The 14837-nt window shown below is 41.7% G+C and overlaps 1 protein-coding gene across 6 annotated transcripts in view; it reads left to right on the top strand.

Moving 5' to 3' along the window:
* Positions 1-14837, top strand: part of TSNARE1 (t-SNARE domain containing 1) — a 491728-nt gene that overhangs the window by 177441 nt on the left and 299450 nt on the right. For all 6 annotated transcript variants that reach the window (XM_052787740.1, XM_052787739.1, XM_052787738.1 and 3 more), the window contains one exon: positions 980-1049. In XM_052787740.1, coding sequence (XP_052643700.1) covers positions 980-1049 — 70 coding nt within the window. The remainder of the gene's footprint in view (positions 1-979; positions 1050-14837) is intronic.

Here is a 14837-nt window from a genome sequence, read left to right as displayed (position 1 = left end):
CATCTTTCATTGTGGAAGATCTTGAAGTGCTTTGCAGACTTGATACACTAAGTCCAAAAGTAGTGACCTGCTGTTAGTTTGAGGGTGAATTTGAGACAGTGAACATTCAAGGGTGTAAAAAGGCAACAGTACTCCTAGATTTCTGCTACTTTTTTATACACACACAGACACACATATATTTCTTAAATCTGAAGTCACTGCGTATTGCAAAACAAACCATGTTTCCAGCTTCCAGCTGCTCTTAGGGTAGAGTATTCTCCTCTCCTGATGTAAAAGCCCAAGAAACTCTCTGGCTCAAACACAGGAGATGATTACAGTGAAGCACTCCATTTTATCTGAGCCAAAACGTAGAAAAGATTTTGAGTGTTAAAGTCTTGAACAATGAGATAGAAGCTATCAGAATGGACAACAGTGTTCTGCCTCTTATTCAGAGCAATGAATAGTTATTATGCAATTTCTTGCCTCTTCATTGAGGGCACATTTCCAGCTGGAGATGCTCCATGCACAGTTCTGTGGGGCCTCAAGGCACGGACCTCCTGAGGAGGATAAGTAGTGGTTTCCCACTCCCAAGAGTGCTGCCCCGATCTCCTGGCAGAAAGCACAACTGCCTCCAGCCCTGGGAATTTCATGCAGTTGCTGTAATATGAAGAGTTAGAAAGTTTGGGGCTGGAAGAGTCAGAGATCTGTGCAAGGTCCATGGGATGGAGGTTTTCTTGCTGTTATAAGGAGTCATATTTCGTCATGTCATGGCACGATACGTGGATTCACCATTTATGCATCCAAGGGACCCAATTTATCCATTTTGGGGTAATGGCTCTTGCTAGATGTTGTGCCCTTTGTCTCATGAGTTAATTGTCCAAACACTACTTCATTGTATTGTTTAAAAAATAAAAGATAAACAAATGAATGAAAATCCAACTTTTTTTTCTCTGAAAAAAGTGTACTGCTTCTTTATCTTTTCTTTCTCTGCTGTTGACAGTGACCTCTCTGGAAAGAAGCCTTCGATCTCTGGGGACCTCAAATGATACTCAAGAACTGCAGGATGGACTGTGAGTTTGTTTTGAATTGCTGCAGATCGCTCTTTGTCCTAGCCTTTTCATTTTATTCCTCATCTATCCTCACCCTTTCTTCTGTCCTTTTTTATATCTGGACACTTTTTTGTCAGGTTTACTTCGGTTTTTTCCTTTCTGTAGGTGATTAATGATGGTAGGACGTGTATTGATCGTATAAAGCTTTGCTTGTGCTGGTTTCAGGTGGCAGAGAATGGTAGGCAGATAACAGAAAATGATGGCCCACAGTGAAAGAGGGTTTTCTGTGCTTGTGTATGTGTTGTTATTTTTTGTTGTTCATTGTTTTTTGTTGTTGGGGTTTTTTTATTTATTTTTAATGTGAAACCAGAGTAGGATGCTTGTGTAGCTTTCTCCTTTTTTTTTCTCCCCCCGTCTCACACTTTGCCAAAGACCATGAACCCAAGAGAAGAAAAATTGAGAAGGAGCAAGAAGATATTTTATAGGCAGAAAAGTGTATTGCGGTGTTGAAACCTGCATCACACAGCACAACACTGACAAAATGAAACTTCAGTTTCACTTGCAATAGATACAGTTCATTAAACTCTCTCTTCTAGATATGTGTATACACAAACACGCACAGTTAGTTTTCATTGTACGCATGCTAATTAGAGAATTAAAATGGCTTTTCCAAATGTAGCACAATTTATTAAAGCTGCTTCCCTTAATGCAGCTTGCATGCAAAAATCAAGTACTTAGGATGTGGTTCTGATTTCATGTATATGACTGCAGTTCCTGCTGAGATTCGGCTGTGAACAAAGGGGAGAATTTGGTTTCTATTTCTTTATATTGGCTTTATACACTCTAATTTGCCTGATGGACTTGACTGACCTTCTCAATGCAATATAAACTCTCAGATAGTTTTGCAGTGTCTCCTTCTCTCTCCAATCCATTGCTTTCACCAGTGCATCAGATCTGCCCTAATTCACATATACTCTGTTTTGCAAACTTGAGGATTAAAAATAGTAATAGTAATAATAGTCAGAAGATTTGGAACTAAATTTAGGAGATTGGAGAGGATGTAAGAGTAAAAAGTCAGTCTGTGCTGATAGATGTAATCAGGAAAGATGTTTACATGTACAGAATTCTTTGTAGCATAAACCACCTTAGTAACTGCTGGAGATCCTTAACCCAGGAAAGCCTTTCGATCACGCAGAGCAGCTATTGTGCTTGCACACCTAAACTATTCTTTTTTTTTATTTAAGAATCAATTCCTTGACTCTTCAGAGCATTTCAAAAACATGCCTAGATAATTTTCTTCTTTCCTGAGCAGTTACATAAATAGATGCATAATGCACTAATTGCAATAATTATTTTTGATCTCGGAATTATCATTAATTGTCCAGATAGCTAAATGCAGCTTATTTTTATTTTAACTGTTTTTCCCTGCCGTCAGCCCCAGAATTCCTCCAGCTGTCTCCTTCCGCTCTCCTGGTTCCTCCCTCTCCCCATGCTCTAGCAGAAGCTCTTTCCTGATTTCTCCCATTTGGCTCATTGCATCTCCGAACCAAACAGTTCCAGGGTGCCAAGCCGAGGAGGACAAGCAGCTCTTTTCCCCTCAATTCTCCCATTCTTTTGTCCTGTCCTAACACTGATGTGTCCTTCCCATTGCCCCTTATTTCATCGCCAGATGCATGCAAGCAGCCTTGAATGCTCTACAAGTATCTCTGCCTGTCTCTCATGAGAGCTGCACCAGCAAAAAGCAGTATGCCATGAATCATGAGAGCTGGCAGTGCTGCATATATCTCCATGTTCAGGAACAAGCAGAGGGTCAGCTCTTCAGGTGAGAACTTTGGGGCAGTGTTTTCTGCTTCCCTGGCTGCAAATCATGGCTTAATCTTCCTCCTTTGCCACTTGACCCCTTTCCTTCAAAGGTTGATGCATGTTTCTCCTTGAACATCCTCTAACTTGGAAGCTGGTTGGGGAGCAACGAGTGAACATTTGGTAGGCTTATAGCCTTGGCTGTTAGAAAAACAATAGTGTTTGTGGGTATCTAAATAGTAAAATTGCCACAATTTCTACTTTCGTACTAATTAGGTGACTGTCACTCTGCCTAAAATAAGACTGTTAGGCAGGTGAGGGGAGGCAGAATATTTGGGAATAGGGCTTCAAGGTGCATAGTGGTCCTGTCACACAGGATATTTAGCTACCATAGACTGTATACTCCAAAAGTATTTGCTTACCTAGCTGCAGGGTCCTGCTAAAACAGAAAAAAACCAAAGTTGCCTGACTCCTTTTAAAATTCCTGCAGACTTTCTGCCTCTTAGGCACAGGACTTACAAGGGCATCAGATGAGGGCAGGCTTCTTACTGTCAAATTAGGCTACTCCCTTTTCTGAAATGGTTTCTCTCCCTTTGATAGCTGAGTCATTCAGAGTAAGGACTTTATTTGTGGCAAGTGAATTTGGGAGAGTTCATCCCAAATGGAGTGCCAGCTCTAGTCAGCGAGACAAACTTGGCTGCTGATGTGTGATTAGGGTATATATGAGACCTAACAGTGAATAATCTTGGTCAAAGCTCTTCCCGGAGCCAGCACAAATACTTGTGTGCTGCGTTCTTGGAGCTAGAAGTCCTGGCCGGTGAAACATAAGTGCCCATAAGAAGTTCTAGATGGAGTTGTCTGAATGCAACTGACCCTGGATTAATCGGGAAGGGAATGGGAGCAAAAGGAAAAAAGGTCCATGGAGCTAGGGTGAGGAGCTAGGGCCGGTAGGCAATGCTGACGGCTTTCTCCAGTGATGCTTGGCTGCAAACAGCTTGTTAAGTACTGATATGTTGCAGGAAAAATCGACTGATTTTTTTTTTTCTCCCTGATCTTTGGTTTAATAATCCAAGCTCCCAAGGCATTTATCTGCCTCCTTAGCCAGAGGGTGTGGGATGAGGGGGTTCTCCAACATTAGGCACTGAAGATATCTAGATTGCAATTTAAGCAAATAAAATTAAATGCCCAGATAAAGCACTGCCTCCAAGAGACAGTGAAAACCAGTCTCTATTCTTGTGAGTGGGCATGTCTGGTTAGTTTCCCAGCACCCTCAAAAAAGAGGCTGGAGATGAAAACATCCCTGTAACCTGGGCAATGCTTTCTGAGAAGTACGATACGCTCCCCTGTATCAGTCTTGCCCACATTTGTTCATTACTGACCCAACACATCAGGGGTGAAGGATGCCTTTGCCCAGCCGAACACAGAGGCTTGGGTCCAGAGGCATCCCCTTTTAAATGTTACTGTAAGGACGAGGCTTGCCTGTGTACCACCAGATTTTTTTTTTTCCTGAGAGCAAAATTTAATAAAAAAAAAAGTAAAGCTAGCATTGTTTTAAAAAAAAAAAAAAATAGTCCTGTATTTTTTCACAACCTGACCCAGTCTTATTGTGACCCCAAGAAAAGAAAGGTGGTCATGCAGGTTGCAAGTAGCGTTTGATGGCTACCTCAAAGCCATGAGACTGAGCTTTTAGTGCCATGAAGGGTCCTTGATGCCTTTTCTGTGGAGGCTGGTTGACCACAGCAGCGATCCGTGCTCTCCAAACCAAGTTTCCTGCATTTCTTATTTCAGTGAGGAGCATATCTCCTTGTTGGACATTTGACCTTAGCTCATTGCATGTGCAAGGTCAAGAACAATATTGCATTGAGTTACAGTCAGAGCTTACTATTTTTTAAGTGTGTCTGGGATGTAGCCCATGAGTCTTCACCCTCTGGCATTTTTGGATCCTATACCAGTCACTAGCAGAAGAATGTGCCTCTTTAGGGAGGAGTTATAAGAAGGATATTTTGGGGGATTTTAGCACTGATGAGGTTTTCGAGTGTGTCCATACTGCAAAATGTGTTGATTTCTCCTCATGCGAGGAAAAGCCCAAATTTTATCTTCCGCCTCCCTTCTCCCATTGCCATTAATTTAAAAAAAAAAGTGCACATTATTGAAATACGTAGGGTTTTTCCTGCAACTGAGAGAGGGCTCAGCTCTATACCTGTACAGTGTGAGAAAATAAACCTGCTTTTCTGATTGAATTGATATAGCAATCCTGGTTAAGATGGTGCACAGCAGAGAATTCCTATGGCCACAGCCTGAATGTCCCATCTGAGCAGTATTAGTGAATATATACCCAGGAAGGGCTCACTGTGGAACACTGACAAAGCGTGTGCTTTTTGATGTATAGTACTTTAATGATTTTATTAGGGCTATGCTGCAGAACTGATTACAGTGCAGGACTGCAAAGGAGTTTCAAAGTATTTTCCAAATGGAAAGCTCAATTTGAGATCTGAGCTGCTTCGGGGTGAGAAAGGCAATGGTCCTGGAAGAGGCCAAAAGTGCAGCTTTTGGATTGCTGCTCATATCTGCCTTTTGGCCAAACATTAACTTCACAGGGCACCTGTTTTCCCTGGGCGTGCAAATTGTGCCAAAATACATATATAGTTTGCCATATTCTTTGCTGGGATTAGAGGGAACTCCATCTTCCTCACCCTTCCGCAGACAATTTGCCACATCACCAGCAAAAATTTGGGGGGGTGAGTAAAATCACTTCTTCAGCTTATTTTGCCACCACACAACCATGAAATCAAGTGATACCCATGGTGAAGCAGTGCCAATGCAACATATGCAGGGTGCCCCATTTGGGATGCTCTTGGGAAGAGAAGCATCCCTGTCCAACCTTGAAGTCTCTATGAACAGCAAGAGTCAAAGAATGACAATGAGCTCTTAGCGCACACAGGCTCAGTCAGAGGTGGTTTACGGGATTTGTAGAAGTACTTTTGAAACATGTTGACATTCAGGACATAATCGTTAAGTCTGTGATGGATTGGACCCAGCCATGGCGCTTGCATGGCACAGGTTGTTTATATCACCTACGTTGTGCATAAGACACCTAAAGGTAGGTGTCTACGTGAGCCTACGTGAGCTTCATCTATGGTGTCTGTCAAGCTTCAAGTTCATCCTGATAAGATAGATGACTCTTGATGCTACTGAAATGTCCCAGGGTGTCTGAGACATATATGTGGGGCTGGCAGTTTTGGCATAGGACCTGCTGTTCATTCACTTCTGAAATAACAGTGTTAGTCGAGGTGGCACACTAGGATATCTCAAGTGACACTAGATGTCCCTCTGAACCAAATGAGAGAATTCCCACTGGTAGTTTACCTTCAGGGTGAATGATTAAGACAACTCAGTTTCTTCCCACCTAACTGACATTGCACTAAGCAGCATAGAAACCCTTGGCTTTTTTGTGAGTTGTGGGGTCAGTGGTACCTTAGCTGGACTGAAATGATCTTTGGACATACCCAGCTTTCTCTGTGTGTGCTTCAGGGAGGCTGAATGGTTGTCCTTATGGCTAGGAGCCTCACCAACCTGCTGGGGAGGCTGATGAATCCATGTTCCTCAGCTTTTCTGAACTGACATAAAACAATAAAGGCTTTTTTCTCAGTTCATTTTCTTATTTATGTGTATTGTTTCCTTTTTCCTTTCCTATCTTACCCTTATATTTGATAAGTTGGAGGTATAGCTTAAAGCTTTTTAAAAAAGCTTCTGTTAAAAAGGTTTTAATTCCTCTGGAATGCAGATTCATTTAGAGCAGAAAGATATTTTAAAGTAGTAATTTACTGAAAGAAGATTTTTTTAAAGTAAATCAGACAGAAGCTTTTAAGTGTCAGCATGTTTAATTAAGGGTAGGATTTAACAATATTTTATATGGTTTTGTTATACTGCTTGTATAAGCTTAAAAAAAAAAAAAGATTTCCATAAATATTTTGAAATGTCGTTTTGATTCTGTTAATATGTTAAACCCTTCAAAGTAATACCTTCCCTGTTCAACTCAAGCGGTCGGATTAACTTTATCTATCCCCCATTTATCGCTCCTGGCATCAATTTCTGACATGAAAAACCTTCTAGGTTTGGCAGTAAAAATGGGTTGCCAGATTGCAACATTTGCATTTAACTGTATAATACACTTGCCGCATTAATAACTGTATTTATGTGACAGCCCTTAAGAATCCCAGAGCTCCAGATACATGACATGTCTGTGACAAATTACAAAAGCTGGTGATGAACTGCAGAACTCTTCAATGATGATAAATTCATCTGCTTTTGACCACCTTCCCTGCTTAGAGAGGACCTTGGAGTATCCATTCACATGCCTGAAGAGTTTCTAATGGTCACTACAAATCAATCTGTCAGAGAAGTTTTTCTTTTCTGTGTTTTCCTCCCAGATTGCCCTTGCCAGAGGTCTGAAGTGGCCAGAAACCTTGGCCAAAGCAGTAGCGTCTTCCCACATCAAGATAGCCTTTGGAAGTAGGCTGTGAATTTTAAGCCATGCTGTGATGGAGCAATGATTAGTTATTTGTGGCAAGTGATGGATGCTTCAGGAGATGCAAGCATGGGGACAAGGAAAGATGGCATCTGGGGAATAAGCAACTGTCTCCTCTTGAAGGTCTTTTACTGCCGCTGCATCTTAAGTAATTTTTTTCATGCTTTCATGTCTCAGCTTGAGGTTTCTGATCTCTCCTTGGTGTCGTGATGAGTCAAGGAAACAAGACCATGGAAGCCCACTCACTGCTGGTGTCTCTGCAGATGAAAACTGGGTTGCATGGGAGCCCCAGCCTTCCCACATATCCTTGTTCCCATCTCCAGTTTGCAGATTTGCCCATCAGCTTTAGGTCCAGCTGGTTAAACACCACAGCTGTAACGTCTTGGTAGGACAAGAGGAAATGGCCTCAAGTTGCGCCAGGGGAGTTTATATTGGATATTAGGAAAGATTTCTTTACCGAAAGGGTTGTCAGGCATTGGAACAGGCTGCCCAGGGAAGGGATTGAATCACCATCCCTGGAGGTGTTCAAAAAAACGTGTAGACGTGGCACTTCAGGATATGGTTTAGTGGGCATGGTGACGTTAGGTTGACGGTTGGACTCGATGATCTTAAAGGTCTGTTCCAACCTAAACGATTCTATGATTCTATAATCTTCAGCGGAGGTGAGGAACAGGAAAAATTGGTTACCACAGTGTGAGCACAGGTCCTTGTACCTTGACTCCAAGGAAACAGGGTCCGCAGTAACGTCCCACAGTCTTTATGCCATTCAGAGCACAGATCTGGGTAAACAGAGAGATGACTTGTCTTCTACCAGTGACTAGCTCTTGAAAAAATAAACCTTCTCCCCACCCCATGCACTCCTTTTGATTTGGTGCCTCAGGGGAAAAGTGTACGCTCCCATTTTGGAAGCCAACTGCATCCTCCAGCAAGCACTCTATTTGTAGCAAGAAAATTTTACGCTACCAGAAGCGTAGCTGGATATTGCTATGTGTAAAAAATACTGTCATGCTTGGTCTTTTCATAAATTTATTCTAAGATGTTTATCTGGGAAATGCTGAACTCACACTGATGTTATTTTATTTTTTGTTTTATGGGTGACAGTAGAAGGAATAAATAAATAGAATAAACTGCTTTCTCCCTTTTCATCCCTTGGACCACCATGATAACAGCAATACTTCTAATTTTTCAGAAGCCTTTCTGAGCTTAATCATTGAAAAATGTACAGATCTCACCTCCTATTATTACCCCAAATGCTAGCTTCTTAATTATGGATTTACTTCTTTTGCCATTCTCATGAGTTAGAAATGAAATGTGGTATTTGACTAGGTTAAAGATTGGCATTCTGAGTCAACAGAGAAAATTCATCCTCCCTCACCTCTGAAAACAAACCAACTTCAAATATTCTGCCTCTTTCCCCCTGCAGAGTTAGAGACAGGGAAAGGCGAGTTCACATTCTGTTAGCATAGCCTGCAGAGGGCAAATAATTTTTTATTTGGGTTGAAATATCCACGGGCAGGAAGTTTATCTAATGACTTGAGATCCTGATTGGAGTGACTTGCCTCTGGATTTATAAGTACAAGTTTTGTAAACTTTTTTAGACAAAAAAAAATATTCCTGGAGGTGGGACAGGATGGCTGCATGTTTACGGTAAATTTTTATGCCCATAGTTACACGTTCAGTGATGCAGTTCATATTGATTGACTAGAGGGACCTGTGGGATGAAGTTTGTTTAATAATTCATACATACAGGCATGGAGTATGTGGTTGTCAGGGCTGAGCATCCATTCTGCCATGGAGTCCTTCAGGGGTCTGACACACTAATCCAAACCTGCTAATGTTTATTGGAACACTTCTATTGGCTTTGTGTAAGGTCTCGTTTATTCCCTGAGCCTTGTGCTGGCCATAAAGCCAGGAGCAGCGGTCCCGTCAACAAGAATGAAGTTTGTTGGGATCTGTGGCTTCAGAAGATCTGTTCAGTCACATTTCTGTAGGCTATCTGTGGAAGCAATTAGCATCCTCTGGAAGGTTTGCTGGGTTTGAGGGGGAAAAAAAGAAAGAAAAAAATGAGAGTCCAATTTCAGAGAACAGTACGAGGATCTGCCAAGCCATTGCTTGCTGGAAAAGTCACCCTGGCTTGCTAATATTGCTGCATTTTTTCACTGCAGTGCTCTAATGGATGATTCCTTTCACACCATGCTCAATCAGGACCATAATAAACCCTCTGTGCAGAGACACCCATCCATCTTCCCATTGCAGCAGGCACCACCAGGGGTTAATCAAATCTTTGGGCAATTTGTGTGGACGTCGGATGTTTTAACTGAGTAGGGAGATGGTTTTTGGCAAGTAACACTTCCACAGAGCAGTAATGGGAGATCAGAAGGAGATCTTATAGGAGATTTGGTTTAAACCTCATTCCCTACCTTATTTGAAGTGGAACTAAGTAAGCCAGATGAGGATGCTCTTTGGGAAAATGTCTTGAAGGAAGTGAATAATGCCAGATGAAAACTACAAAGAAAAGAAAAGAGAAGCCAAGGCTGCTTTAAAGAAAGTATAATTTTAATACAGCATTGGCTGGTTGTTAGTAATGTCACAGCTTTTGGAATTTAGTGTGTGACTTAATAGATTTATTCCAGAAAAAGCTTGTGATCAGCCCTGGGTCCATGACCTGCTCTTGAATAACAAAGTTATTCAAAGTTCTTGAAGGTCAAGTGTTCGACAAACATGTGTGTTTTATTTTGAAGAAAGTTAAACCTCAAGGGGATTATATGTGTTTACCAGGACATTTTAAATTGCTGTCTCCTTATATTCTCTCTCTGTTCACAAAACACAGATGCAATTTGTACATGGAGAGCTTGCCTGTTCGCATCCTGTGATCTTCATGCATTCAGTCTTGCAGAATAATGAACAAGTAATGTCATGCTTCTTGCCTAGATTGCAATGTCACAAAATGGGAATTTTCTTTCTAGATTTAAGATAATGAGGGGAAGAAAAATCTTGGTTCCCCAGTACACGTCCTTAGGGGTTAAACTAGCTGCGAAGGAATTTTCATCCTCCTTTAAAAGTTATTTTATTAATATTAACACAGTAAATAAGTGCAGAAGGTTAAGACAGTACACGTGACCCCCTGCACTTTGCAACAGTAAACAGTTCAATAAAGTTTGAGTGTTTGAGTACCACGAGTGCTGTGCCACTTGGTCCCATGGCAACAACCACATTACGAAAGGTGCAGACAAAGAAAGCAAACTTGTTAAAGCATTCAAAAAGTAGAGCATTGAATAAGTGTTTTGTTTCAACTGTATTTCTCCTTTTCTTTCTCTGAAGCTGCAGGAAACAGTAACCCTGTGTGCCAAAGTCTTGCCTGACACCCTTTTAGATGGTGTTAAAAATGGTAATATCCTCCCTTTTGGGTGAAAAATGGAGAAATCTGTTGCCGTGAGAGGAGGTGATGGTGGCTGGAGTCCAGTCTTGCTTCTTGGAGGTGAAACCTGGAGTGAAAGAGAAATACAAACATAGCAGGAGAAGAAGGAGCAGCAGCTTTTGTTTCTGGTGCTGACTCCCAAGAGGTGCAAACTGAAAAATCCTGGGTATTGCCAAAAATAGCATGTAGCTGATCTGTGCTGTCTAGTAAGTTTGTACCACCCTTGAGCCAAAATGCTACTTCTAGATGCCTTTTTGAGCATGGCTTTATGCAGGATATCAGAGGGAGCTGAGGGAGATGACTAAGCAAAGATGCAAAAGGAAAGGAATGATACAGGTTGCCGTAAGTTTGATCAACACAAACGATGCTGCCTGCGGGATGGGGGGAGGTAAATTAGGGTCACTCATTCAGGTGAATCTGTCCTTGGTGAAAGGAAGGAGATGAGAGCAGAAAGTCAGCCTTGCATTGTGGACACGGGTGCAGATGCAGATGCAGATCCTGCACCTCGAGTCCTGTGTTCAGTTTTGGGCCCCTCACTACAAGACAGACATTGAGGTGCTAGAACGTGTCCAGAGAAGGGCAACAAAGCTGGTGAAGGGTCTGGAGAACAAGATTTATGAGGAACGGCTGAGGGAACTGGGGTTGTTTAGTCTGGAGAAGAGGAAGCTGAGAGGAGACCTTATCGCTCTCTACAACTACCTGAAAGGGCTCTGTAGTGAGGTGGGCATCAGTGTCTTTTCCCAAGTAACAAGTGATTGGATATGAGGAGATGGCTTCAGGCTGCACCAGGGGAGGTTTAGATTGGATATTAGGAAAAATTTCTTCACCAAAAGGGTTGTCAAGCACTGGAACAGGCTGTCCAGGGAAGTGGTTGAATCATCATCCCTGGAGGTATTTAAACGACATGTAGATGTGGTGCTTAGGGACATGGTTTAGTGGTGGAGTTGGCAGTGTTAGGTTAGTGGTTGGACTTAATGATCTTAAAGTTGTTTTCCAACCTAAATGATTCTGTGATTCTATGGTTCTATGACAGTGCAAATTTAGCTGAACCAGCAGAAGTTGGGGTTGTATTGGCAGAGAGCGGTGCTGACGTGGGTTGGGCACTATTAAAACTATTGTCTGTGGGTGGACTCCCAAGAACTGAACGAGGTTCATGAAATGGATACTTTGAGGGCTTCCTGGCTATGTGCGGGATTGCAGTGTCTTTCCCATGTGAAGATCTAAGTGCACTTGTTTCCTTCCAGTATAACGACCCAGTAACAAACTCTGATGCCTGCCATTTTTGTTGTGTTTTTATGGTACTGCACATGATAGCAGTTGTGTTATGATACAGCAAGGTTAGAGATAAAACCATCTCAACTGGTTCAACTGGTGCTGATGGATCATTTCTGTACATAGACCATTTAACCGTCTGAGCTAGCAGATTGCAAATGGGATTTAACATGGGTTAGTATTAGCTGCTGAGATGTTTGAGAGGGTGGGCAAAACAGCTGAGTTATTTGCCAAAAAGCAGGTTACAGCAGCAAGTTGACAGGAGATTTAGATTATAGTGTTGATAAAGCTCCTCAACCTCTCCTGCTTGATTTGCGTCTGGAGTAGAGGGAATATCCAGCTATGTCACATTGTCTGAGAACATAAATGAAAGAAAGTAAGATTATTGAATTTCTGAGCATGGCAAATTCCCCCAAGCCCTGTAGAATAATGTATTTTAGCGATGCTGTACAGTTTATAAAGGTCAGTTTGCACTTCAATTACAAATCTAGGTTTAAAGGTTATAAAGGACACAGGAAAAAATAGTGATTTATTTTTTTTTCCTTTGTAATTACCTCTTGGAATGCTGATAATATTTCAGACTCATTTGTAAAAAGATTTCACAGTACTATAGCAACAGGCATTTTAAAAGACTCAGTAGAAATGCTGAAAATCTAGGTCCTAGTTTTATTTCTCCATTTTGCAGATGGATAAAATAAGCCTCCTGAATTTTTAAGGTTTTACAGTAAATTAATCACAAAGTTGGGAAGCAATCTTGTATGAAAGGTTCAGTGAAATAGCAAACCGAGTTTAATTAAAAAGAAGCCACATTTTTTTTCTTTTTTTTTTTATTTTTTTCTTATCCTTTTTTACTAGCATTCTTCTTGTTAATCTTTTTTATTGAATATGATTCCACAAAGAGCTGGAAGCACAGGGTGTTTGCATCCTGGCTAAATCTAGAGTTGACTGGGATGACAAGAGAAAAGATTTCTGGCAATGAGGAAATGACCAGAAAAAGGAATAACCTTTTTTTTCCTGTATAGATATGACTGGAGTAGGACAAGTAATGTTAGTTTTAAGTAGGTGAGTAGATGCCTGTTCATTTTCCGCAAGTGTTCCTGTACCATGGATGGCAGCTGTCCTGTAGCTCCGTATATGGCTTTTCTTTTTCTTGGCTATGCCTGAGTGACCACGCTGTTAACAAGCCATAAAAAGAGAAAGCTGGGGCACAGGGTAAAGGTTACTACATTACAGGACCAGAACGCGCAAATTATCACACTGAAAAGTGAATTTGAGTAGATCCAGCTAAATTATTGCATTTCTCAGGCTGGTAGAGGGAGGTTTTTTTTTCCTCTTGTACCAGCCGAGGAAAGCTCCCTCCCTTGACACGTGTGCTGCAGTCTATTTTATGTGCGTCTTCGTTCAACCAATTATGCCTGAGAGATGGACAATTAAAAAAGCATCTGTTTTTACGGCAAGAGCACTGCTGCCTCTGGCATTTTGCGTGCCATAGCAGTTTTCTACATAGGGGAGGAAGATGAGGGAGGGAAAATGGGGTCATAAGGAAATAAAAAAGAAAAAAGAAAAAGGAGAAAACTTGGAAGATGCTCTTCTAAAAGCTGTCGGCTGTGCATGTACCTCCTGAGCTGCCTGGCTTTGTTTAAACAGCAAAACGTTTGACAAATGGATTGACAATGGGATTAATGGGAAGCTGGTCTCTGCAGTTTGCTGCTGATGCTCTTGGGATGAGCAATTGCGTCACAGCACTCGAAACACTTTTGGACATCAGACTGGGCACGTGTCACCCAACACAACAGGAGCACAGCCTCTGAGAAGAGTCAGGATGCTTCTGCCCATTCTACCTCTGGCAAAACAAGGGATGGATGCATGCTTTGGGTGGAGGTGTTGGACTTCAGGACTGTGGCTTTTCCTTATCCTGCCTTGTAGGAAACATCACATGGCTCATTGCTATGGGAGGAGAGCCAAGCCAAAAGATGTAGAGCAATATTTGCCTTGTGTTTTCACATATCCAAGGTGCTTTGGATGGGGGGCTGGCACGTGAGGCAGCTTAATGCCAGGTTTTGCCAACTGACTTTAAGCAAAAGTCATGGCCAAACCCACCTGTTTCCTATAATACAGCTCTTCCCACTGTGGTTTCTTCTGTATAGACAGCTGTGGGCTTTTGGATCATATCCCTTCCCAGATCTAAGATCACTTGCACACTGAGCCAGGAGAATTTGGGAGATGGGGTATAATGTTGCCACCCAGTAATCCCAGTCACACCCACAGAGCAGTAGCCATTGCCTTAGAGAGCAGTGCTCCAAGTACACGTCATATATGCTGTTTAGTGCGTATTAGTCACAGCCAAGGAAATGTCTGCTATATTTCATCCTAATTTTTATGAAGCCACTGGGGCTCAGTTTCTTTCTGCTCAAGCAGTGTAACCAACAAGCATTATTTTAGCGTTTAACTGATTTTTTCCAAGTACATAACTATAGATAAATTGTGTATGTAAGTGTATATATGTATGTGCCTATGTACACTGTGTAGACACCCTTACATAAATATGTAAAACACTTTATTAGCTATATATAATAATCATTTGGTGTTGCGTTTCCAAATGTCTTGTGTGTCGGCGTGAGAAGTATCTGTCTGCCAGACAGACACATGAATAGATGCATGGAAGGAGATGAAATGCAAAAATATTGGAATTTTGGATTTTTATTTATCTAAACCCCCATTCAGCAGCTGTCATTTAAGGGACACAGTTTTGCGGCCAATGGAGCTATTACAGTGCCTGATCCTGCTGCAA

The sequence above is a fragment of the Harpia harpyja genome, chromosome 5 (assembly GCF_026419915.1).
Source record: "Harpia harpyja isolate bHarHar1 chromosome 5, bHarHar1 primary haplotype, whole genome shotgun sequence".
NCBI lineage: Eukaryota > Metazoa > Chordata > Aves > Accipitriformes > Accipitridae > Harpia > Harpia harpyja.
This window is presented reverse-complemented; position numbering and strand designations above follow the sequence as displayed.